The sequence below is a fragment of the Hemicordylus capensis genome, chromosome 3 (genome assembly GCF_027244095.1).
Source record: "Hemicordylus capensis ecotype Gifberg chromosome 3, rHemCap1.1.pri, whole genome shotgun sequence".
Classification (NCBI taxonomy): Eukaryota; Metazoa; Chordata; class Lepidosauria; order Squamata; family Cordylidae; genus Hemicordylus; species Hemicordylus capensis.
Genome location: NC_069659.1, coordinates 25,568,347 through 25,594,018, shown reverse-complemented (window position 1 = coordinate 25,594,018; position 25,672 = coordinate 25,568,347). Strand labels below are relative to the sequence as shown.

Here is a 25,672-nt window from a genome sequence, read left to right as displayed (position 1 = left end):
TGGATTAAAACTCATTTGACTAAGATTTCTTTAATTAGGCAACAGCCCTATATATAAAATAACAAAGACAACATGTCATTTTGAATAATGTGCTGTATAAAGTAGCTTTCCAATGTGCTGGCAAGCTGAAGCAATGCTCGCTTTCCAAGAAGACAAGGTGACTCTCTCAGCCCACTGGTTTTTGTCCTCTCATTCTCAGAAGGAGACAGGGTTGTAGCTCTGTGGTAGAGCATCTGCTTTGTAAGCAGAAAGTCCTGGGTTCAAACCCTTGCATTTATTTATTTATTTATTTAAGACATTTATATGCCACCTGTAACTAGGTCCCAAGAGGCTTTATGGTTGATTAAAAATATCTATAAACATTAAAAACCAACAGTTTAAACAAACATAATTTAAAATCTGATTTTTTTAAAAAAATCAACTAGGTAGGGCTGGGAAAGTCTCTTGCCTGATACCTTGGAGAGCTCCTGCCAGGCAGTGTAGACCAGGGATTCTCAACATTGGGTCCCCAGATGTTACTGGACTTCAACTCCCATAATCTCCAGCTCCAGTGGCCTTTGGTTGGGGATTATGGGAATTGAAGCCCAATAACATCTGGGGACCCAACATTGAGAATCCCTGGTTTAGACCACGGCTTGACAACCTTGGCACTCCAGCTGTTGTTGCACTACATCTCCCATCATCCTCAGCCACACTGGCCAATAGTCAGGGATGATGGAGGTTGTAGTCGGACAACAGCTGGAGGGCTGAAGCTGTCTAGCCCTGGTGTAGACAAAAGTGATCTATATGGACCAAGGGTCTGACTCAGTAAAAGACCGCTTTCTATATACATTTGCGAGGGGAGAAGTGGGAGCAAGTTGGGGATGGGGCCACTGCTCACAGACAGAGCAGCTGCTTGGCATGCAGAAGGTACCAGTTCCAGTCTCTGGCATTTCAAGGTCAGGCTGAGAAAGACCTGGTTGAAACCCTGAAGATCCCTGAAGATGGGCTGGTTCAAAGAATATGAGCATAGCACACATGAAGAGGAAGGGGATGTTCCAAGAGCGCAGCCATTGAAATGTCCATGGATGATGTCCCAGTGCATTCCTTGATCATGTGTGGGGGCAGTTCATGCAAATGGCCCCTGAACATGCACTCCAAATACTTGTTTAAACAAGTACTTGGACATCTGTTTAGGGGCCATTTGGAGGAACAGCTCCCACATGTGATTAAGGGATACACCAGGAGAATATTAGAACATCCATGGAGGACATATCAGTGGGTGCGATCTTAGAGCACCCCCTTCCTCTTAATGTGTAAAGGTAAAGTTGTGCCATCGAGCCAGTGTCAACTCCTGGCGCCCACATAGCCCCATGGTTGTCTTTGGTAGAATACAGGAGGGGTTTACCATTACCATCTCCTGCACAGGATGAGATGATGCCTTTCAGCATCTTCCTATATCTCTGCTGCCCGATATAGGTGTTACCTGCAGGGATTCGAACCGGCAACCTCTTGCTCACTAGGCAAGTTACTTCCCAGCTGCACCATTAGGTGGTGCTATGGCCTTATCATTTGAATTGGCCCAGTGTTGTGTTTGACTCTCTGACTCAATAGAAGGCACCTTTTTATGTTCTGGTGGTGCTTTACTCCATGAAAATGATGCTGGGAGGACTGGAGGGGACCAGGAAAATGAGTGTGAGCCAGATACAGCTCATTCATTTCTGTCTGGCTAGTCCTGAACCAGCCATGAGATACACATTTCCAACAAAGGACAAAAGCTTACTTCATTAGCAAAGTTATCATTGAGAAGAAAACTTGACAAGAGGAGGATAAATGACGAGTCTCATTATAAATATCCTTCATAATGGAACAAGAAGTGCAGAAAAGGGCAATCAAAGGTAGCTGGAGCTTCTTCCCTATGAGAAAAAGCTAAAACACTCCAGGCTGCCAATTGGTGGAGTGTTTGTGGAAATGTGACCATAAAGATGAGTTAAGTGGCTAGGAAGATTCCAGTTCCAGATTCCCATCTTAGTTTAATTGTCCCACCTTTCTTTTCCTGAGCCCCGGTTTCCTTGGTGTGGGTCAGTGCCAAAGACAAGTACTGTTAGGCAGCTCCTGAGAGCTTAGGGCCCTCAGAAAGAGCCACTGATTTCTGATTTCTCTGTGCCCATAGTCTCCATGTGATGGTGGTGGAGTAACTCTCTCAGAGCCTGCCCAGGCAGGAGAGGACCCATGGATGGCAGCTTGCCAAGGCCCCACACAGGACAGGCCTGGAGCCTGTCCGGTGTGGGATAGAAACATAGGAAACTGAGTCAGACCACTGGTCCAGCTAGCTTGGTATTGTCTACATGGACTGGAAGCAGCTTCTCCAAGGTTTCAGGCAGGAGTCTTTCCCAGTCCTACCTGGAGATGCCAGGGATTGGATGTGGGAACTTCTGTGTACAAGCAGATGCTCCTCCACTGAGCTGCAGCCCCACCCCAGAAGGGCAATATCTTACAGCGGACAGTGCTTACATGTGGTCACATATTCAAATTCAAAGCCAAAGCAAATCCTGTTTAGCAAAGGGGACAATTCATGCTCACTGCATGCTCACTACTGCAAGACTGAGCCACCTAATGGCACAGCTGTAAAATGACTTGACTAGCAAGCCAGAGGTTGCTGGTTCAAATCCCTGCTGGTGTGTTTCCCAGACTACAGGAAACACCTATATTGGGCAGCAGTGATATAGGAAGATGCTGAAAGGCATCATCTCATAGTGCATAGGAGATGGCAATGGTAAACCCCTCCTGTATTCTACCAAAGACAACCGCAGGGCTCTGTGGTTGCCAGGAGTCGACACCACCTCGACGGCATACTTTACTTTACTTTACTTTACCTTACCGCAAGTCTGACTCTCCACTGCCCTGACTGCACCTGTGGCCACAGTACCTGGTTGGACCCTCCCCTCCCCTTACTGGCATTTTAAAGCCTTGCACTTTCACTCAGCTATGTTTCCAGGTGACAGTTGTGAGCCTTCACAGCCACTCTGTTACTCCCACAGTTATTGAATCAGTATTCAATAACTGATTACTATGTTCTCCTTTAATAAGACTGCTTTCTTTGTTTTAAAAAAAGTCCTGGCTTCCTGCTTCTGTTTGACCCTTGGGGTTCCTTACAGTGATGCTTCTCTATTTGGACCTGATCTGCAGTTATGCATGCTTGTTGATTTGGTGTTATTTAATCTGGGACTGCTCAACTGGATGGATAGCTGCCTGCTTCCTCAACTGATTAGATTTGTCTGCAGAAGGGAAGGTAAAGTTGTGCCATTGAGTTGGTGTCGACTCCTGGCGACCACAGAGCCATGTGGTTTTCTTTGGTAGAATACAGGAGGGTATTCTACCATTTATCTCCTGCATAATATGAGATTATGCCTTTCAGCATCTTCCTAAATAGCTGCTGCCCGATATAGGAGTTTCCCATAGTCTGGGTAACACACCAGTGGGGATTCGAACCAGCAACCTCATGCTCCCTGGACTATCCTGTTATTCAAACAATTCCCCCAGAATTGATTTGGTATCCCGACCCCCTACACAAATTAGTTGCTCATACGTGTTAAAAGACATGAGTCAGAGCAAGTGTGCTAACAGTAATGGCTGCTGGGACCACCAAATTCCTAAACCAGGGGAAAGCATTTCTATTCTTCAATGCCATTCCAAGTGGGAAAGGGTATTGGGGGGGGGTGCTCTATCCTTCAAGAAACATTTCCCCCTTCTCTCTCAGCTTTCAGACAGTACCACCCCTGACCATGCTGTGAAAGTGGTTCCGGAAAGAAAAGGAGACAGACAGACCCCTAGGACATTATGACAGTAGATGCATGCTGATTCTTGAAATGTCATGATAGATTAATATGATGATTTGGGGGCTGAGGCGATTATCATCAAAATTCCTGTGGCAACAACTTGAAAGCATTTTTTTTTTAAGTGTGGTCTTCTACTTCATGGAAGTTGTATAAATGTAATTCTGATTGTCCATGAGATAATTCAGAAGACAATAGACCTCTTTTTATGTGCAGGCAAGACCATGTCCACGTTCGTGAGTAGCTATGGTTTAATTAAATTATCCCAGAGTTGGCTTCATTAAATGGAAAGGAAATCAACAGCATGTTACAATTTCATCGATTATTCACAAACTAGTGACTGTTAAGCCCGTTACATTAACGGGCGCTAGAAGTGCTGTGAACAGGGGAGCCGGCTGCGCTCCTGCGCCGGCCCAGTCCTCTCTCTGACTCGCTGGAGAGAGGACGTCCGTAGCAGCTCCTAGGCCGGTCCGGAGCACGTGGCCAGGCCTAATAGGAGTGGCTGCGCTGGGGGCTGTAGCGGCGGCGGAGGGCTCTTAAGCCCCCCCGCCGAGAATCAAGGGCGGCCCCCTGCTTAGAGGCCGTGGGTGCGGCCTCCCTCAGCAGTGCCGCGGATGCGGCATAATTGAGCGGCCGCTGCTGGGGGCTGTAGTGGCGGCGGAGGGCTCTTAAGCCCTGCCGCCGGGGATCCAGGGCGGCGAGCGGCCTCCCCACCACCGGAGTGGCTGCTCCGGGCGGCGCCACAGACGCGGCCCAATCCGAGCGGCTGCTCTTGGGGGCTGTAGCGGCAGCGGAGGGCTCTTAAGCCCTGCCGCCGGGGTTCCGAGCGGCCTCCTCACCAGCGGAGTGGCGCGCGTGCCACGCATGCACAGAACACCTGCAAGAGACACGGACGCAGGTACCTTAGGGTTTTATTATATATGATAGGATAGGATTAGGAGACTTAGATTTTGAGGTCTAGCTTTTTGGGTTTGTGAATGCATAGTAGACAAGGGAGCTCTTCTCACGATCAGTGAGAAGAGTTCTGGGCAGTCTGGGGGAGAGTGGGTTACACTCACCCTCCTCGCAGATGAGCAGCTGTCCTTGCTTGGGCAGGCAGATTGCCCACCCAAATGAACCTCCTGCCAGTAGATGTAAGTTTTGGGCGGTATAGAAATACAATCAATCAATCAATCAATCAAGTGAGTAAGTAGCTCTGGGGGTCAGGGTGTAGGGAAGCACCACTGTGCATCACCCTCACCCCCTGGAGATCCAATAATGCACCACGCAAGTGCACGGTGCATTCTTGGGATCCCCCCTCCCCCCGCCCCCGAGTGTGCCAGCCGCGGCTGCAAGTAGCTGCAGCTGATACACAAGCAGAAAATTTGGGTTAAGGGACCACTCATTCCCTTAACATCATTTAGAAAGGAGGCTACCTAGGCAGGTTTGCTGCCATGTAGCCACTGGGATCGGGCCCAATTCACATGCACGTGCAAAACTGGGCTGGCATTCCTTAGCCCGGATTTTGAATAGCCTGAAGATTTTAATGCTAATAATGCTTCAGAAAAGCTTTTTTCTTTCTTTTTAAAAGTGTGTGTGTGTGTTGTTTTAAACTTTGATGGGTAGTGTACTTCTCTGAGTCCTTAGAAAATTGCAAGTGTCTTCAACTAAAAACACAAAGTCTTACTGCAGTCGTCATTTACTATTTTACTTATGTTGTGCATGGAAGAGAGAAATAATGGGGTACAGGGAACTGCAACGAACCCTCAGGAAAATCCTCAAGTAACTCTGGGGGTACAGAAACCACGCAGCCAGTTCACAGACTGTAAACTGGGTAGGAAAATTGGGTGTGCACGCCTGATTTTTGGTTGAGGGTTAGCAAAAACCTAGGTAGGAGTGTGGGGGAGTGATTGTCTGTGAGCCAGGAGCTGGGTAGGATGATGTATGTCATCCTACCCAGCATCGTACCCAGCACTTCTACACAGCATTTTATTGTGGGTGGACTGAAAGCTATCCTACTCGGCTCCTGTCTTGCAGACGATTACTTTCCTCTCCTCCTACCTAGCTTTTTGCTAGCACAACTAAAAATCAGGAGTGTGCACAACTCCCAAAGCTGGGTAGGATGCGTGTGCTACCCAATGTATGGTTGCTTGAACTGCCTAACTGGCTGTTTTACTTACACACACACACACACACACACACACACCCCTCACATGCACTGCATCCTGCTCTAAATTGAAAGGACTAAGACCCAAATCACATTCAATTCATTCTGAAATTTACCTGGTGAATGTACTCAGGACTGGAGCCATTGTTTCTTCTTTCTTTAGTTATCATCCACAGGGGGACCATCTTGACCTGCCAATGGCAGCCACTCAATCTGTTGCCGGGTGCTGCCATTTTGTTTAGCCTTGTGTGCAAGCTCTAATGATCCCATTATCATTACATGTCTTGCAGGGCTAGCTGCCCTGGTCTTATACCGAGGAAGCCCAGTCTACGTTGAGAGCACAGATTGGAAGTCATTTTTATGAGGGAGTGAACAGGCACATGGCCACCACTGAGCACAGGATGATGAGTGTTCCCCAGCCTCTACAGCCCCAAGCACTTCCAGGGACTGCAAAAGGCTTTCCCCACTCCTTTAGGGGTCCTGGAATTACTCATTTGCCCCCACTCGTCCATCCTCAGCTCTGGCCGCACTACACTGGGCTTTGTTTGAGTGCCATTGGAGTTTGGTTGGAGAGAGAAAGAGCACATCTGCCCCAATGGCAGCAGAACGCAAATGAGGAACCGAGCGCGTCAGGCAGACGAGTACCTCTTGTGTCTTTCTGCTGTTGATGACATCACCTTGAGTATGACATCATATGCAGGGGTATGGCTGGTCAGCATTAACATGCACAAACTACCACAGGGGCAGGGGACCACTGGTCAAGCTTATCTTGCAATGAGATTCTGTGTTCTTCTTCTCCGCAAGGGTAGTTTTCAAAGCTATAGCTGTATTGGTTTCATGCTGTGAAAAAATAGATTTTCTTGTTATATATTTATTATTTCTTTCAAAGATATATAACCTGCCTTGAAACACAGCGATTCCCAAGGTTGGGATTACTTTGTTGTCAGCATAGCTGAAAAATACACAGCTCTTTGCACCAAAGGACAAACCAATGACTGACTAACTGAGTATTTAGCAGTATGCAAACTATTTCCCTCCTAAATCTTAGCTGAGCTTCCTTCTCCACGTTGTCCCATCGTTTCTTAATTTTCTTTTCAAACTACAAAAGTGTGTGTGTGTGTGTGTGTGTGTGTGTGTGTGTGTGTGTGTGTCCCCTAATTGTTCTTCACCGAGCTGTAGAAGGCAAAACTTCCCCGGAGGGAAAGCTGTAACCAAGGCAGGACTGCATCCAAGCTGGGATTATACTAGTGCTGAACCTTTTGGGATTTGCTACAGACATTGAAGCTCTTGTGAAGAGCTTTGGGCAGGTCTGCGGGGAGAGCAGGTTTTCTTGACCCTCCCAGCAGACGATCCCTTACCTTTCCCTGGGGGTGTGTGTGTGAATTGCCTGCCCAGCGGCTCTCCTGCAGGCCCTCCACAGCTCGCTTGGCAGCTCCGAGGTTGGGCGTAGGAAAGTGCTGCCATGCGGCGGCCCACCCCTAGCCCGGAGCCCCAATAATGCACTGAGCAAGTGTGCAGTGCATTACTGGGAGCACCCCTCCCTCCTGGGTATGTCCACCATGGCTGCAAGTAGCTGCAGCACACGATAATTTAACCTGGTGTTTGGTCACGCTCACGCCCAAAACCTGGGTTAAGTGCCAGGCTACATAAGAGGGTTCACTGCCACCAGGAGCCACTCGGCTCCCGGTGGCTCTCATGAGCAGCAAAAACCAGGCTGGGCTTCCCTAGTTGCCTTGTCTCCGTTCTTTATACAGGGCATGCTTCTCGAGTTGAATATATCTATGAACTAGCTTGGGAGTGGAGTCACAGTTTGTCTGCTCCTTCCTTACTTCCTGATCAGAATTCAAACCGAGAGATTCTCCCTCCCTTGCAGCAGAGACTGTTATGTTTGCTAGCCAGTGTTCAAGTATTAATAAATAATTAAGCTGTTTTATTTCTGCCACTAAACTCAAGCCTCCCGTGTATTTACTTACAAGAGATATAAATGACTGCTCTGCAACAGACCCAGATCACACCCCTGTTTTTGCTGCCCTTTTCGAAGGCAGTGAAAACGAGGGTTGCGCCTTTGGGTTGTTTTGTGTGGAGGCCTGCAAAATTGGAATGGGGGGGTTGATGGGGGGAATGTGGGGGCTTGCCTGTATGAGTGGCTATCGCATCGGCAACATGTAAAAAAAATGCCATGCTTCTGTGAGCAGTGGCTTGAAACATTGCTGTGCTTCCCGCTTATTGGCTCCTTTTCATGAGGTGAGGTGAAGTGAGGTGGTTGCCTCCGGCAGCAGAATATTAGGGCACCAGATGGATGACAAAATGCCCCCCGCCCCCATCAAAGCAGTTCTTTGGAACTAAGCTGACACTTGTATGTAACTAAATGAGGTAATCAATCAATCAATCAATTAATTAATTCAAGGAGCACCCCTCCTCACACCTCTTTCAGAGTTTGCAAGAACCACGAGGAGAGAAAAAGTGGCTGCTGGCAACCTTTCCTCCTCCCAGGGAGCTATAATTGGGCAGATGGGTTCAAAGAACATGAACCACCCGGCTCCTGGGAGCCCCCTGGCTTGATCTCCGCCCCCTCCACCAGCTTCTACCCGCCTAATTTTCAGCTGGCTTTATGGTCCTCTGGGTGTTTTCTTCATTCTCTCCCTCTGAGGGAGAGAATGATGAAAACATCCAGCCGACAATGAAGCTGGCTGGAAAATGTGCTCCAGAGGGCCGCACGGGCCCATCTGGGTGCTGGCCGTGCCCCCTGCGTGTGATGTCGCATGCCGGGGTGTGACCAGCATGTGCGAGGGGCCACCAGGGAGCAGGGCGAACATGAGCCCACTCTCCTTTAGCTATGTGCCTGCCTCCTCCCCACCCTCCTCCGCACTTTCAAAGCTTGCAAGAGTTGGTTTTGAGAGGAGGCTGGCCCCCAGCAGGGGCTTTAGGCAAGGCAGAATTTTGGTGCCTTGCCTCAGGTACCATAATACCTTGGCCCACCTCTGCCTGTCAGCTGCCATTTTGCCCCCAGAATGCCCCAGGAAATGACAGGCAGTGTCATTCCAGAAAATAGGGATTGTCTATGGTAAATGGGCTGTTAAAGCACGTCTTTGCAAAAGGTTTTCAAATATGGAGTTAATGTGCCCTGACTGTATCAGTAATTAAACATGATGCTGCTCTGAGATCAGTGAAATTATGATGCAGACACCTAGGCCCTAGTTAGCAAATGATAGCATGCTTGTTTCACTTAGACCTGTTTCTTTTTTAAATTAGAAACTAGAAAATGTAGAAACAGTATTTCAAAGTGAAGGACAGGGAATTATGGATCTGCAAGATATCAGCCAATCAAAGGCAGGTTTCCACCCCCATGCTGAGGAGATCTTTATTTTGCATTAAGGTTGGCATTGTGGTGGCAGAAACTTTAGGTGACATCCTCTTGGCAACAACAAAAGGGATCCAGCAGCTCTGTGTGTGTGTGTGTGTGTGTGTGTGTGTGTGGGCTCGGGGGATAGAGGAAAAAAGGCCCACACTAGTACCAGCTAGGAATTCCCAATGCATTATGTTAGCAACAGTCTTTCTCAAGGAGACATTGCTCCAACAAATGAGTAAATCAGGTTTGTTTAACCATTTGATAGAGTATAGTTTTCTGTCATACATATGTAGAAAAACCAGTGTCTAACCAAATTAATGGCTCAAATTTCAGAGCTAGTTCCTGAAAAGACGGACTCCAAATATAAGTGATTTTGTGAAACAATCCCCCGCCCCTGAGCCTAGGGTTTTAAATGCATTAGGAATTCAAGTTACTTTTTTTGTCTATGCACTTTCTGCTGGTTTTTCTTTGGATAAATTATCTTATTTTAGCAACAGTTCTTACAGTAATTAATACATTGTTTTTACAGTTTTGCCTCCGAGGAAGAACTTTTTCTTAGGAGAATATTCTCAAATTATTTTTTGATTCATATGATATAATTTAATATCATTATTCAGATATGAATAATATGAATATGTAATTATTTTCATTGCATCTTGGGGGTGGCTTTTCTTCATTTTGTTTCCTCTCACCGGAGCACTTTGTTCCCTTGCATTACCTGACCACTCCTGAGCTAGAAACTGCAATACCCCCTTCTGCCCATCTGCAATGGTGGCGCTGAAGATCAGATGGACCAGGAGAGCTTCTTTCCCCTTCCTAGCTGCCCCAGTGTCATGGGGAGTAAGGTGACTGGGGCCTACAGCTAGAATCCCCTATTAAGACAGATTCCCCACATCATACATGTGTGTTGCAATATGTGTCATAACACCCCAATTTGACATCTCTGGCTCTTGTGAACCACTAGTTAATGCTCTAACTGTATCCACTTATGCTTCCTATACAGCAGTGCAAAATGATATAAATCTGTAGTGCATAACTTATATTCTGGTATGAAAATTATAAAGGGAAATATTTGACTGAAATAGAAATAGCCACTGCATCTGGTGAACAAAGACTTGCAAGGTAGTCTGGGATATTTTCCTTGCTGCAAATAATAGGTGCAAATAATAGAAGCAGTGAAGTCATTAACAAGGTAGCATAAAAGCAAAATGATCAACATGGAAATGAACGTAGGAGTAGAATCTGGTGTTGTCGCTCAACATGGTAGCTGCAAATACTGTAATAGCGGAGGGGATTCCCCCCACCCTCCAGTTTAATTAGTGGAATCAGCCAAAAAAAAAAGTGAATGGTTTTTATAGCTTTACAGGTTTATTTGAATTGCAAATCTAAATCCAGGCCTGCACTTTGGCATATTCCAGTTGGACAGGGAAGGAGGAGCAGATGGAGAAGAGTTGGACTGGCCTGTCCAACGATTAAGCTATTCATTTAAATTAAGCTATTTATTTATCACATCTAATCCTCTCTCTAAAATGTTCCCAGCTTTCCGCCACACTTCAGTGAGATTCCCAGCTGTAGAATTTATTGTAGAACCACTTGTCTTTTGGATCCATGCCCAACGTGGCTTATAACATCTAGCAGGGAGGTTGTTAAAGATGGCCTAGTTGACATCATAAATGCCTCACTGAGGGAGGGCAGGTCAGGATGCCTCCATGTCTGAAGGAGGCAATTGTGAGACCTTTGCTTAAGAAGCCATTCCTAGAGTCCTCGGTGATGGATAATTATAGCCAGTCTCCAACCTCCCTTGGGTGGGCATTGGCAAGGTAATTGAGAGGGTGGTGGCCGATCAACTCCAGGCAGTTTTGGATGATACTGATCCATTCCAAACTAGCTTTAGGGCAGACTGTGGGGTGGAGACAGCCTTGGTTGGCCGGATGGATGATATCTACCAAGGAATGGACCAAGGGAATATGACTCTCTTGGTTCTTTTGGACCTTTCTGCAGCTTTCGATACTATTGACCATGGTATCCTTCTGAATGACTAGGGGGATTTGGGAATAGGTGGCACTGCTTTGTAGTGGTTCTGTTCCTATCTCTAGTAGATTTCAGATGGTGTTGCTTGGAGATAGTTGCTCTCTGAAATGAGAGCTATTTTATGGTGTCCCTCAGGGCTCCAGCCTGTCTCTGATACTTTTTAAACATCTACATGAAACTGCTGGGTGAGATCATCAGGAGATTTGGAACAGGGTGTTATTGATATGCTGATGATGCCCAAATCTATTTCTCCATGACATCATCATCAGGAAATGGCATGCCCCCCCCAAATGCCTGTCTACAGGCAGTAATGGATGGGATGAGGGATAATAAATTGAAGCTGAAGCCAAGCAAGACCGAGGTACTCATGGTGAGGGGGTCATACTTTGAGAGACGTGATAGATCTTCCTGTTCTGGATGGGGGTTGCACCCCCGCAAAGGAACAGGTATGAAGCTTGGGAGTGCTTCTGGACCTAGGCCTTACTCTGGTTTCTCAGGCTGAGGCTATGGCCAGGTACACTTTCTATCAACTTCAGTTCATACGACAGCTGTGCCCATTCCTTAAGGATAATGGTCTCAGAACTGTGGTGCACTCTATGGTCACCTGAGGTTACTAACCTCTAGGCTTGACTACTGCAATGCACTCTATGTGGGGCTGACTTTGTATGTGGTTTGGAAACTTCAGTTGGTTCATAATGCAGTGGCTTGACTGGTCTCCAGGGTGTCTCGGAGAGACCATATTTCGCCTGTTTTAAAGCAGTTGCATTGGCTGCCAGTGGGTTTCTGGGCAGAATACAAAGTGCCGGTAATTACTTCTAAAGCCCTAAATGGCTTAGGACCGGGTTACCTGGGAGAGTGCCTTCTTCTACATGATCCCCACCGCACATTAAGATCATCAAGAGAGGTTACTGCCAGCTCATCTAGTGGTGATTCGGGAGCGGACTTTGTCTATAGTTGTTCTTCGTCTGTGGAATGTGCTCCCTATAGACATACATAGTTGAACATCTTTACCAGCCTTCAAAAGAGCTCTTAAGACACTTTTTTTTTTAGCCTGGCTTTTAGTAATTTCTGATTTTTAATTGTTGTTTAGAGTATGGGCAACCATACTCTGTAAAATCTGGAACATTTACATTTCCAGACCTCTTTACAGGCCCCACATTTGGAGAAACTGGGTTTTTAAAAAACAGATTTTCTCCACACTTGCAGGGTCTGTAGTTTCAGTACCAAAGAATAAAAATCAATGATTAGGTTTTCAATTTCCCAAATACTGAGGTACTTCACCAAAAATCCCAACCAATACCGAAAGTCTACCCAAAATCTTGTTTCTGTTGTTTAAAATTGGTCATTCTTCCCTGAGGCTTTGGGGAAACCACACACTGTGATAGATTTGTATGCATGGCATCTTCTTCATCTCCTGTAATTGTGTACAGTTGGTATGAAATGAGAGTCAATCTGATCTTTGTTAGGAAGGCACAATGTAATAATAACATAATAAAGCATTCAGAGTGGCTGGTTGAATTGGATAATCATTTTATTAAGCTGGGATTTCCAGTGTGTTCTCAAACCATACTTCTAATGCTCCTTCAGTTTTCTAGGGATTCTCTTAAAATTGTTGGGAGACCCCAGACTTGCCCACCAATGTCTATAGGAGTGGAATTACTGGGGCAGGGCTCCAAGTGGCAAAACGAAGGCAGATCTAAATGCCGCTGCTTGCCGCATGAGATAGATAGTGGCATCACCAGACCAACTCCAAAAGTTGGGTACAGTAGCCATTCAGATACTTCTGGGAATTTCACAACCAGAATATATAAAAGCAACAGACCTCTCCCACTGCTTGTCCACCAGAACTAGTATTCAGAGGCATACTGCCATGGATGTAGCCATAGAAAAAACTACCAATCCCAAAAGCACCATGCTCAAGAAAGAAGCAATCCATGACATAGGCAGTTCAAGGCAGCAAAGAGGGTGAGGATTCAACAGATACAAACTGCTTCTGGGATTGGTAGTTTTCTCTGTGGCTGCAGCCATGGCTGTGACTTCAGAAACTGCTACAAAACCCCAGGTGACTTGAACCTTGAAGACAAGTTAAAAGAAAAAAATAACCTTTTAAACTCAAGGTGCAGAAGGCAAGGTGAGTGAAGAGGAAAGGAAGAGGAAGAGGAGAGCTGATCTTGTGGTAGCAAGCATTAGCTAAGCAGGGTCCACCCTGGTTGCATATGAATGGGAGACTTGATGTGTGAGCACTGTAAGATATTCCCCTCAGGGGATGGAGCCACTCTGGGAAGAGCAGAAGGTTCCCAAGTTCCCTCCCTGGCATCTCCAAGGTAGGGCTGAGAGAGATTCCTGCCTGCAACCTTGGAGAAGCCACTGCCAGTCTGTGTAGAAAGACTGAGCTAGATAGACCAATGATCTGACTATATGGCAGCTTCCTATGTTCCTAAGTGACTCCGCCCCTGCCCCCTCCCAGTCAAAAGAGGGGGAGGAGAACTATGAGGAGGAGAGGTGGGGTGGGCAGGGTCCATTCAGTTCTGATGGAGGTCCACAGCAAAAGCAGGGAACCTCCAACAATTTCAGCTGTTGTAGACTCCCCTCTGTCATTATTGAACTCCCTCTGACAATACTCAACAGTGTTTCTGGCATGATGCACAGCTCTAGTGGCAATAGTTTGCAAAGCTTTTGCATTTTTATTAATCTTATAGTGTTGCCAAACTTGTCATAAATGTTGCTTCTGGACAAAAAGAAATCCCAATAGAATTTAATCTGTTACGTAATTTAACATTTTAAGATTTGTTTTGGTTCCTGAAGCTTTTACCACCAACACATTTTTAAAATGCTACAAGAAGAAACAGTAAATAAAACTTTAAAATGATAAACTACAGCAATAAAGACTGAACTGCGGGGAAAAACACCTTGACTAATAAAGAAAATACAAAATGTAATAGAGGATTCAATGAGACAGAATGTCAGTAATTTAGCCAGCCACAACTTTGGATGAAAGATTTAATTTGCCTCATAATGAGGCTGCAGACAGGCTTGATAGTTACACTCCTACCTTTATTAAATACTTATTTCAATAATAGATGTTTGCCCTTATCAAACACAATGCAGTCGCATCTTGACTCGATATGTTTGCTCTTGGAAGATAAACCTGCTCATTCTGGTCATCTCTCACGTCTGCTGTGATATTACATTTGCATTCCACCATTCCTCCAAGGGGCTCAAGACAGTGAGGCTAGTCTCACGATCAGTGAGACTCGCCAGATGAGGTTAGGTGGAGAGAGCGGGCTTAGCCCGCTCTCCCTGCAGACAAGCAAGCCTGCAGCCCTGGACGGACGGATCGGCTGCTCACACAACTGCCAGCTCCATTACGTAGCAGGCGGGGGTTGCGTGGATCGGGGGCCACGTGGCCCCTGCAAGCTCCAGGATGCCTGGGAGGCTGCAAGCTCTGCGGCGACACATGAGCTGAATGCCAAGGTTAACGGAGCGCTCACTATGTTAACCTTGGCTACGGGGAGGGGTAGCTTTGGTGGTTTGCTGCTGGGAGCCGCGTGGCTCCCATTGGCACACGATTGCCAAAAAGCAGGCTAGCCTCCCTTAGCCCGCTTTTTGGCAATCGTGAAAATCGCCTCAGTGTATGTTGTTTATTTATCCCTGCCCCGATTTATCCTAAAAACAATCCTGTGAAGTAGGATCAGCTGATAGATAGTGAGGCTATTCACACGATGGGACAAAATCGGGCTAGCCTCCGCTAGCCCAATTTCGTCTCATTGTGTGAACCACCGGGCTCGGCTGGGAGCCCAGTGGTTCCTAAGTGGGTAACCCGCTCGAGTAACCCGCCCCTTAAACTGGGTTTGTGGAGCGCTCACTCCGCAAACCCGTTTTTAAAACTGTGAGTAGCCGTGGCGTGGCTCTGTGCCGCAGATACTCATGAGGAGACCCCCAACTTGGAGGCTTAAAAGCAGCCTCTCTGCTCGGGGGGGTCTCTCCAGTATCTCGGGGGTCTCTCGGGTGTCTCTCTGCATGGCCCCTGATCCTCCCAGCCCCCACTGGCTCCGTCACGGAGCCAGCAGTTGTGTTGGCAACTGATCTGGCTGCCCAGGGCTGCCACCCTGCTAGTCTGTGGGGAAAGTGGGCTTAGCCCGCTCTCCCCGCTAACCTGGACAAAGTGGGTCTCACTGATCGTGAGACCCGCCTCAGTGATTGGTCCAAGGGCACCCCAGGAGCTCTATGGATGAATGATTTGCATTAAGGTTCCCGCTCCCCTCCATTCTTGCCTGATGAAGATGTAGGGCCCTTCCTCACGATCAGTGAGAATGGCTATCAGGCATGCGGGGAGGAAGGCTGCTGACATCCCTTACAGACAATTGTTGGGTCTGTGTTCAGCATGTGCACTGGACACTGGCTGTCCCCAGCAGGGTTGGGGACCAGGGCACGTTGTCCTGGCTCCTAGAAATCCCATAATGCACTGCACAAGTGTGCGGTGCATTTGGGGGATCCCTCCCAGCCCTGGATGGGAGGGTGCTGTCGTGTCAGCACTGTGTGGTGCTGACACATGAGCATTTAGCCTGGGTTAAGGGTGTGCTCACGCCCTTCACTTTGGCTAACAGGTGGGTTTGCCACTGAGATGCTAGCAGCCACACAGAGGCTGGTGGTTCTCACACCCGCCAATCCCAGGCTTGGCTGCCTTTGTCTGGTGTTGGCTACGCATGAGAAAAACCTCAAGCTGTTCTCCATTGCTGCCCCGAGGCTTTGGAACACAATTCCTGCTGAAATGAGAGCCTCCCCATCTCTTACAACTTTTAAAAGGGCAGTCGAGACGCATTTGTTCACCCAGGCTTTTAATTAGATGTTGTTTTAATTGAGTTTTAATTGTGTTTTAATAGTTTTCACTTTTAAAATTTTAATTGTTGAAATATGTTAATCTTTTTATCGGTTCTTTTTATTGTCTTGTAAACCGCTCAGAGAACTTGCGTTTTGGGCGATATAGAAATATGCTAAATAAATAAAATATAATAAATAATGTTGCTGCTCTCCTAAAGATTGAACAAATGAAGCTGTCTTCTAGCCATCCAGCCCAGTATTGTCTGCTGTGACTGGCAGTAGCTCTCTGAAGTCTTACGCAGCAATCTTTCCTGGCCTTGCTACCAGATTTGCTTTTAGGAGCCTGCCTTAAGCTCCACACACCCCTTCCTCCTCTGCTCTCCCTTGCACATTCACTTTCCATTCCATGGTTTGCTTTCAGCTTTGTGCAGTGTTATGTCTTCATTGGTGCTAATCATGGCTTAGCTTAAGCAGGCTCCTTCTTGTATTTCAGCACACAGTCTGAAATAAGGGTATGGATTTTCTTTACAAACCCTGATTACAACAAAACCTGGTTAGCATTAACCATGGTTAGTGTTGTGCAGACACAATGCCATTTCATAGTCAAAAAGAAACCACAGAAGAGAGCAGGGAATTGGGATAAAAGGAGCAGGGGAGGGAGCAAATGAGGTTTTGGCACACTTGCATGAGGAACACGGGGCATTCTGGGGAGCCCCCTAATGCCCAGAGGGCAAAATGATTTAACCACGAGTTGATTCGGGTCAAATTGGGGGCGATTCAGTGATTCTACCCTGAATTGAATCACCTAGGCCTTTTTGAGGCCTGTTTTGCTGGGAAAACAGGCCTCAAAATGGTGAGGAGAGCTGGTCTCCCAATTGGAATTGGTGGGTAGACTAACCCTCCACTCTAGATTTCACATGTCCGCACTAAGGCCAGAGTGGAGGGTTGGTCTACCCACTGATCCCAATTAGTAGACCAGTTCTCCCTGTAAAGCCAGGAGATCTGGTGTACCAATTGGGATTGGCAGGTAGACCAGCCCTCTGCTCCACACTTAGTACATCAGGCCACCTTGGAGGATAGGTCTACCCACTGATCCCAATTGGTGGAGCAGCTCTCCCAGAAAGAAGCACCATTTTGAGGACAGTTTCCCCAGAAAAATTGGCCTCAAAATGGCACCTGGTTTACCCAAATCAATTCGGGTCAAATCAGGGTGATTTGTAGAGGCAGCTGGCCAAGGCAGCTGAATCAGTTGGGTGGGGGGTGTCTGCAATTCTATTCAACCTCAAACTGAATAGCAGAAATTGATTCGTGCACACCCCTACTGACGTGACAGTGACAGGTGAGCGGAGAGCAATAGGTGAAGGGCCCTTGGCAGTCCTTCTTGTCAGGGAGCCTGGAGTGGCCTGCATTCTGAGAACACATCCATCCAACTAAAGATATGCCCCTGACGGGCACAGATGCTTAACCCATGAGTCCTATTACCTGACACTTTGTTCTGGGGCAGAGATACTTTATCAGCTGGAATTACTTCACAGCCTGCCTTGCTTATATAGCTCTGTCTGCTTTCCCCCAAATCTCTGCTGCAGTACCCATGCACACGAACAACACCTCCACCAAGCCCAAAATTCATAACTCACTTTATGGTGGCGGCAGGCACACACACGATCGCTACTTCCAGTATTTCCGGCCGACAATGGGGGTAGGGGTGGCAGGGAGGAATGCTGCTGCCCAAAAAACATTTCAAAAAAATGGAGCACCAGCAGAGGAAAAGCAACAGGAGCGGTAAGTGCAACTCCTCACCCTTAAAGGGGGACCTCCACCAGTGCTGGACCGCACCTCCGCCGTTGCACCCAGACCCAAGGAGACACGGACACAGAAGTATTATGGAGGAACTGGTCACTTTATTAGGGGTACAAGGTTTTAAGACAGTGCCTGCACAGGCACGGCAGCTGGGGTTGGCATTCAGAGCAGCAACAGTGCGGGCTCGGATGGGGGGGGGCCACCACGTGGCCACCCCCGCCCTAGAATCTCATGGCACAGACACCTCGGCTCCAGGCGGCCCACCTTCCAGAAGGGGGCGCCCTTCGTTGCCGACCTAAGGTCAGGACCCTGCAATTTACATCACCTGTCCGACGCTGTAAAGCCATACGGAAGGGTGTCGGTTGCAGGGAGGTGGGAGCAAGGCAGCATCCCTGATCTGTAAAGCCTCAAGGGATCTGCCCCTCCACCTTACAGCTAAAGCTTACCTAAGGTGCCGCACCGCATCAGCTGCTCACCTCCGCACTGTGCCCGCCAACCCCGTGGTAAAAGTGACCACAAGCTATTCCCTGGCTAACTAATCAATCCCGCTAAGCAACCTTGCTACTAACTGGTATAGGTTGAGGCAGGCGAAAAAAGGTGCACGCTAAGGCCAATCAAGCGTATACCCAAAAAATTCCTGCCCGGCCCCAAACGGCGACCAGCAAAGCCCAACCTATGCCAGAGGGAGGGAGGGAGGGTGCTCGGTCAGGGAAGGACTGAGCCGGCACAGGCCTGCTGCCGGCTCACTGCTGCTAGCCCCGCCTCCGAGACGGAGCCGGGCCAATGGGAGCTAGCTCCCAGTGCCACGTGCTCCAGGGGGTGGGGCTGAGGGCAAACAAGCCACGCAGCCTAGAGCGGCTGCGATCGGCTGGCTTGCACCCAGACCCAAGGAGACACGGACACAGAAGTATTATGGAGGAACTGGTCACTTTATTAGGGGTACAAGGTTTTAAGACAGTGCCTGCACAGGCACGGCAGCTGGGGTTGGCATTCAGAGCAGCAACAGTGCGGGCTCGGATGGGGGGGGGCCACCACGTGGCCACCCCCGCCCTAGAATCTCATGGCACAGACACCTCGGCTCCAGGCGGCCCACCTTCCAGAAGGGGGCGCCCTTCGTTGCCGACCTAAGGTCAGGACCCTGCAATTTACATCACCTGTCCGATGCTGTAAAGCCATACGGAAGGGTGTCGGTTGCAGGGAGGTGGGAGCAAGGCAGCATCCCTGATCTGTAAAGCCTCAAGGGATCTGCCCCTCCACCTTACAGCTAAAGCTTACCTAAGGTGCCGCACCGCATCAGCTGCTCACCTCCGCACTGTGCCCGCCACAGCGGGCGTCAGCCTAGCTTGACGCCCCGCCACCCCACAGGCCTAACAGCACTGTTGCCAACCCCAGCCGCAGATCGTCTAAGAAATACCTCATACCAAGGGGGGACAAGTGTACCCCGTCACCCCTGAATAACTGGGGGAGCGAGAACGCGATGTCGTTGTGTGGGATGCACCCGCCCCCCTTTGAGGCGATGAAGCGCGCCATGGCCGCGTTCACCCCGCGCCTAGCCCTATCTACCTTGTTCTGCTTCACCGCCCCCCTCCAGACTCGCCGCTGAGTGATGTCAGACCAGATGACCACCAGCCCCGGGCACCAGGAGAGGGCGACCACCAGGTCCTGGGCAATCTGTCTTGAGAGCAAAATGCCAGACTGGTCCACCAGGTCGTTGCCTCCAAAATGCAGCAACAGGACATCCGGGACAGGATTCCCTTCCAGGAACTCGTGCAGCATCGGCAGGAACTGGGCCCTCCGCATGCCCCGCCGGCCAAGCCACTCCACAGTGGCCCAACGCCCCAAACCAAGCTGGGTTCCAGGGTCGGCGCTCTGCGCCCACTTGCGTGCCCAGAAAATGAAGGAATGGCCCAGTATGAGGACTCTTGCGCGCTGCCCGGCCGCCCTCGGCCCAGCCGACTGAGGCCCTGCGCAAGAGGAGAAAGCGTTAGGAGTGGCACAAATAAATGGTTCGTGGGTGGGGGTGGGGTGGGGCAGATCTTATGCGCCCATCTACCGCACGTATCGGCGGTAAGCCGCTGACCGCCACCTGCCCAGCCGCTGGATTTCCGGGCCCGAATAACCCATCCGAGCAGCCATGGAAGCCGCCCCAATCCGAAAGGAGTGGGGGGCCAGATCCTGGGTAGGCACCCCCGCCGCCACAAAGGCTCTCCTCATCACCGCCCAAAACTGGAATTGGGTCACGTGGCGCCCATTAGTGTGGATAAAGAGGCACCCCATAGCTGAACCCCTGGCCTCCGTGTAGTCCTTCAGTGCACGGACTGGGCACAAGCCCGGGTCGCCAGTGGCATGCAGCGCGACACTCTGCCCCTTGCCTCTCTGATCTGTTTTTGAAAACCTAAGGTGCAGTACCACCCGGGAAGCACCCACGGTGAGGTCACTGAATTGAAGTACCCTACTCGTGGGGCCGCGCCTGCTCCTGGGGAACATCTCTCCAACCCTAAAGGCCCCGAAGAAAGCAACCAAGGCTGCCGCCCTGAACAGGACCTCCTCATAAGGAGACGCACAAGCCCCGGCAAGTTGCTGCAGTGCCAGCTGCAGCGCCTCTGGGGTGACCGGCCTACGTCGGTCAGGTTGCACGGGCGTCTCCCTCGCCCAGCCCTCCAGCATGTGCCGGACCCTGAAGTCCCCAGAATGGTCGGGGAGGCCCCTTGCTTTCCCAAAGAAAGCCAGCGCAGCCAAATGGCCGGCCATGGTGCTCACCGCCAGCCCCTGGGCACGGAGGTGCACCAGGTACTGCATCAGCTGTTCCGGCGGCACAGGCCACACATGGACCAATCCTACCTGAGCTCTAAACTGCAGAAAGGCCCTGACCCTTTTGTCGTAGGCAACCCGTGTCCTGGGCGCTATGGAGGCTTGGATGGCCCTAAACGCCTCTACATCCCAAGGTTCCACAACCATTCGGGCACCTGCTCGGGCTCCTTGGCGGCTCCAGGTGCCAGCTTCCGGAAGCGCTGCATCTGGAAGCGAGACAGGGCATCTGCCACCTCGTTCTGCACCCCTGGAACGTGCTGGGCAGTGAAGAGCGTGTTATGGCGAAGGCATGTTAGAACCAGGGCCCGCACCAGCCCCATCACCCTCTGTGATTTGGAAGTCTGGCTATTAATAATCTGAACCACGGCCAAATTATCGCACCAGAAACGCACGACCGAGTCCTTGAAGGACTCGGCCCAAATGTGCACCGCCACCACAATGGGGAAGAGTTCGAGGAAGGTGAGATCCCTTGTGATTCCCCGTTCCGACCAGCTGCCCGGCCATCGTTCCGCGCACCAGCGCCCTCTCAGGTACAGGCCGAACCCAAGGCCGCCCGCGGCGTCTGACTGAACCTGGAAGTCGGCCTCGAGCAGCTGGGAAGAACACCAGAATGACACCCCATTAAAGGACTCCAGGAACCTGAGCCAGAGCCCCATATCCTCCCTCATGGCGGTAGACACCCTAATGAGGAAATGGGGTCGATTACACCCCACCATGGCGTCACACAGGCGCCTTAGAAAGGGGCGACCTGGAGCCACCACCCTGCAAGCGAAGTTCAGGTGGCCAACCAGCGATTGCAATTTGCGTAGCGTTACCTTCCTAGCCTCTCTGCATTCCCTGAGCAATTCCCTCATGATGCCGAGCTTGTCCCCGGGGAGGCGTGAGAGCTGTCCCACCGTGTCCAGCTCTATCCCCAGAAATGTAAGCTTCGTGGTCGGGCCCTCTGTCTTGTCCTTAGCCAGTGGCACCCCCAGATCCCCGCAGAGTGCCCTGAATGAGCGCAGTAAGTGTAGGCATTGGCCAGAGCCCTCCCTTCCTCCGAAAATAAAGTCATCTAAATAGTGAGAGGAGGAGCGTAGCCCCGCCCTCCGGCGCAGTGCCCATTCCAGCATAGAGCTGAAAGCCTCAAAGGCCGCACAGGAGCCCGAGCATCCCATGGGGAGGGCTCTGTCGATGTAAAATCCCCCTTTAAATGCGAAGCCCAAAAGGTCAAAGTCATCAGGGTGCACGGGCAGGAGGCGGAAGGCGGATTCAATGTCGCACTTCGCCATCAGTGCCCGAGGCCCGCAGCCCCTGATCATGGCCACAGCCTCATCAAACGATGTATACCGTACTGAGCAAAGGTCCGCCGGTATCCCATCGTTAACCGAGTCGCCCCTTGGGTAGGACAGGTGGTGGATAAGCCTATACTCTCCCGGCGCCTTCTTAGGGACCACGCCCAAAGGGGATACCCGCAATGTTGGCAGTGGCAGCCTGTCAAAGGGGCCCAGCACCCTCCCCAGAGACACCTCCTTGGCTATCTTTTTCGCTACTATGTGTTCCATCCCCCTAACCGATTTTAGGTTGCGTGCAAAACTATGGACCCGCCTGGATTGGCACGGAATCCTAAACCCCTTCACAAAACCGTCCTCAATATAGCGTGCGCGCTCCCTGTTGGGGTAGTCACGCAGCAGCCTCCGGAGCACCGGGATTTTAATTGGGCTGGGGCCCTTTTCCAGCCGTGGCTGCTGGGCCCTTTGCCCCTCCCGGGCCTTGGTATCCCCCTTTTCCCCTAAGGGCTTTGGCCCGCTGGCAGTAGATACTGGCGTGCCGCCCACCGCAGAAGCCACAGTCATGCCGGTACTTGCACGGGGAGCGGGCACACTTCCCGTTCTTGTTAAATTCCCAGCACACCAGGGGACCTTGAACCCCCTGTGCGCCTGAGGCCGAAGCCGCTGACGCTGCCGGTGTTTTGGAAATGAGGTGCCCGCTGTCGGCGCGCTCGCCTACCAAGGGCCTCGCGGGTGTCATAATCTGAAGCCATAACTCAGGGTGCTGCCTTTCCCAGGATATACCCGCATTGCTGGAGGCGCGCTCGCGGAACGCTTGGTCGTAGCGCTCCCAGGCATTACCAGCAAAGTCCATGAAGGCTCTGTGTATAATATCAAAATACTTAACGAGAGCGGGGCCCCGCTCTGGATATTTCTGCATCAGAACACCCATGTAGATTGTGTACCCCGAAACCCAATTTGCCCAATTATGCTCAATGGGCTTCCGCTTTGTCCTCTCCTTGTCCTTCCCCTGGGACCCCTCCTTCTCCAGTGGCTCCGGCTCCTTGAAGAGCAAATGGAACACGTCAATGCACTCTCCTTTCCAAATCCGTTCCTTAACTGCTGGAAGGAGGTGGTCCCCCAAGGGTACGGGCCCATCCCCAGTATGCCAAGCGGAGCTGAACTGCGCCGTTGGCCCCTGGGTGGGCAAAGCAGCGCTCCCCCCTTGCCAGACCTGATTACAGGTGGCGTGTGGAGATGCCCAATTAACTGGCCCTGGGAACCACCCGTATGGTCCGTAGGGGGTGCTAAAGGGCAGTCCCCACGGCCAGGCCCCCTGTGGGGACTCACCATTGTCGTCCCTGCCGTCTCCCGGTCCTGAGTCCGCCGGTTGTGTCGTGATCCCCGCTGGTTCCTCGTGGGCAGTTCCCGCCGCCGCCTCCAAAGCTGCTAGACGGTCAGCAAAGCCCAGCATTAGTTTTGCCTTCTTTTCCGCCCTGTTTGACTTTTTTGCTTGTGGGGGCACCCCCAAAGGCCCCCCGCCCGCCTTGTCACCCTCTAGAGTGGTGCGCTGCCTCTCAAGGGCCTGCAGCCGTGCTATAAACGCCCTGATGGCGCCCAGTTCCAAATCGCCCTCATCGTCGGAGGAGGATTCGGCGGGTGCGTTTGGCCTCTTAGGTGGCCGCGTTGGCTTGCCACCCTTCTTGTCTGGAGCCTTCCCACCCTTTTTAACTGGGGCTTTCTTAACTGGGGCTTTCTTAGGGCCCATGTCCCAAAGGATGAAGCTTATGGGCCTGTACCCTGCCCTCAAGTGCGTAAACGAGTGACCTGGCCGGCGCAAGGCCTGACTGAGGCCTACGCTGGCAAGGAAGGCCTATGAGTCACAGCGCCTGCCCCACCTAGCCGTGGTAAGGCCCAGCCCCACTGAAAGGCCCCCAAATGGAGCTTAGGCCCGGCAGGGGAGGCCCACGAGCCCACCAGGGAGGCCTAGTCAATGCAGGCCCCCAAAATGGGTGTGTGTGGAGGGTTAGGCCCTACAGGCCCGAGAATAAAGGCAAAGGCCGCCCTTAGCAGAAGGCCTAAACGGGCCCTGGGTTGAAGGGGTTCCACACAGTTCAAGCCAACACCCCCAACGTCCAATCAACCCTCCCCCCAGATGACCGGGTTAGTCAATTGCCCCCCCGCTGAAGGCCTGGCGTGGCCTACTGAGGGCCTGGGGCGGCCTGCTGCCCTCACTCGATGCCGGGCAGCTTGGGCCTGCCGGGGCCTAGAAGCCCTTGTGTGGAGAGGCCCGAAGATCAAAGGCTGTTCCGAGGAGGACTTAAAAGCCTCTCCTGCAGTCCCCCCAGAGCCCGTTACCACAGGCGGCTAGGCTACAGAGGCCCCGGCCGCCGAGCCACTCCAATCCGCTGCTCGCTCGAAGGGCCGCTGCACTGCTCCCCGACGTTCCGCTCCCGTGGGCCTCCTGCTCCGGCTTCCGATTCGGGTACCCAGCCGGCCACGTGGAGGCCCCGAAGCCGAGCAGCAGCACGTCCTTCCTTCTGCTCGGTCAGGGAAGGACTGAGCCGGCACAGGCCTGCTGCCGGCTCACTGCTGCTAGCCCCGCCTCCGAGACGGAGCCGGGCCAATGGGAGCTAGCTCCCAGTGCCACGTGCTCCAGGGGGTGGGGCTGAGGGCAAACAAGCCGCGCAGCCTAGAGCAGCTGCGATCGGCTGGCTTCTGTGCACATCTCTAACTAATGGAGTAAGGAGTCTAACACATTGTTTTAATATAAATATATATAAACAATTGTTCACACACACAGAGAGTTACCTTTCAGTAGTCACTGGAAATTGATGCTGATTCTGGTAGACTCCCAGGTGATCCCAGAGGATTAGCGACCCTAATTGGATGCCTCCCTTCCCCCTTTCGCAGAATCTAGGTTACTGACATCATGCTGAAAAATTACAAGATCAAAATTAATTTCCTGTTTCTGTCCTCTGCTGTTCATTAACTTAAATTTACAATGTCAAACATTCATAGTGCCCATTGGGGAAGGAGAATTCCTGGAAACAAACCTAGCCAGTTTTATAGTTGACAACATTTGTCATGCACAGAGTTGTCTGGAATGGTGGGCCGAAAGTGCCTTCTTGGAAGAGCATGGTAACCGTAATTTTCTGAAATACAGAGATGGTTATGTCAAGTGCCAAAATATCAGTGTCAGAGCTAAGCCTGAATTGGTTTTCCATAGAACTATTTATGTATTAATTTTCAATGTTCTATCTGCAGCATGATGGAAGGCAGAGTTTCTGTACTGTAGATACATAAAACAAACACATTATATAAAATGCATGGCATTACTCTTTCTCCCCATTCAATCTGAATGCTTTTAAAATCTCTGTAATGGAATATGCTACAAGAATAAAAAGAGAGAGAGAGAGAGAAATGAGAATCACATAATTGTACAATCACTTTAGAACAAGAAACTGCATATCTTACTCGTTTCCGTTTGAATGCAGTTTTCAAGACTTAGAATGTTTACACAGGACTGATGTTCTGTTCTTCTTTTTATTTTTAAACTCAGTGCTTGCTGTGCCAGATTGTCTTTCAATTTGTGGATCTCCTTGCTATCCCTGAAAGTATAACTGAGAGACTGAGACATATGTAGGTC

At 50.4% G+C, this 25,672-nt stretch overlaps 2 protein-coding genes across 2 annotated transcripts; both read right to left on the bottom strand.

The window, feature by feature from the left end:
- Positions 1-18,014: 18,014 nt before the first annotated feature.
- LOC128351981 (uncharacterized) lies at positions 18,015-23,187 on the bottom strand. Its single transcript, XM_053312088.1, has 2 exons — positions 20,929-23,187; positions 18,015-19,926 (listed from the first exon to the last, which is right to left on the bottom strand). Exons 1-2 carry the CDS (start codon positions 22,606-22,608, stop codon positions 19,537-19,539), a joined length of 2,070 nt encoding a protein of 689 aa, XP_053168063.1. The 5' UTR covers positions 22,609-23,187; the 3' UTR covers positions 18,015-19,536.
- LOC128351983 (uncharacterized) lies at positions 19,923-23,467 on the bottom strand. Its single transcript, XM_053312089.1, has 2 exons — positions 23,374-23,467; positions 19,923-20,979 (listed from the first exon to the last, which is right to left on the bottom strand). The coding sequence occupies exon 2, from the start codon at positions 20,918-20,920 to the stop codon at positions 20,012-20,014; it is 909 nt and encodes a 302-aa protein (XP_053168064.1). The 5' UTR covers positions 20,921-20,979; positions 23,374-23,467; the 3' UTR covers positions 19,923-20,011.
- Positions 23,468-25,672: the final 2,205 nt, after the last annotated feature.

Bases quoted from the DNA above. Each gene is read 5' to 3' on its own strand.
- LOC128351983 (XM_053312089.1), bottom strand. From the start codon at position 20,920: ATGGTTGTGGAACCTTGGGATGTAGAGGCGTTTAGGGCCATCCAAGCC.
- LOC128351981 (XM_053312088.1), bottom strand. From the start codon at position 22,608: ATGACTGTGGCTTCTGCGGTGGGCGGCACGCCAGTATCTACTGCCAGC. The intron at 19,927-20,928 runs GTGCCCGAATGG...CCTCTTGCGCAG, and splicing joins CCGCCAAGGAGCCCGAGCAG to GGCCTCAGTCGGCTGGGCCG.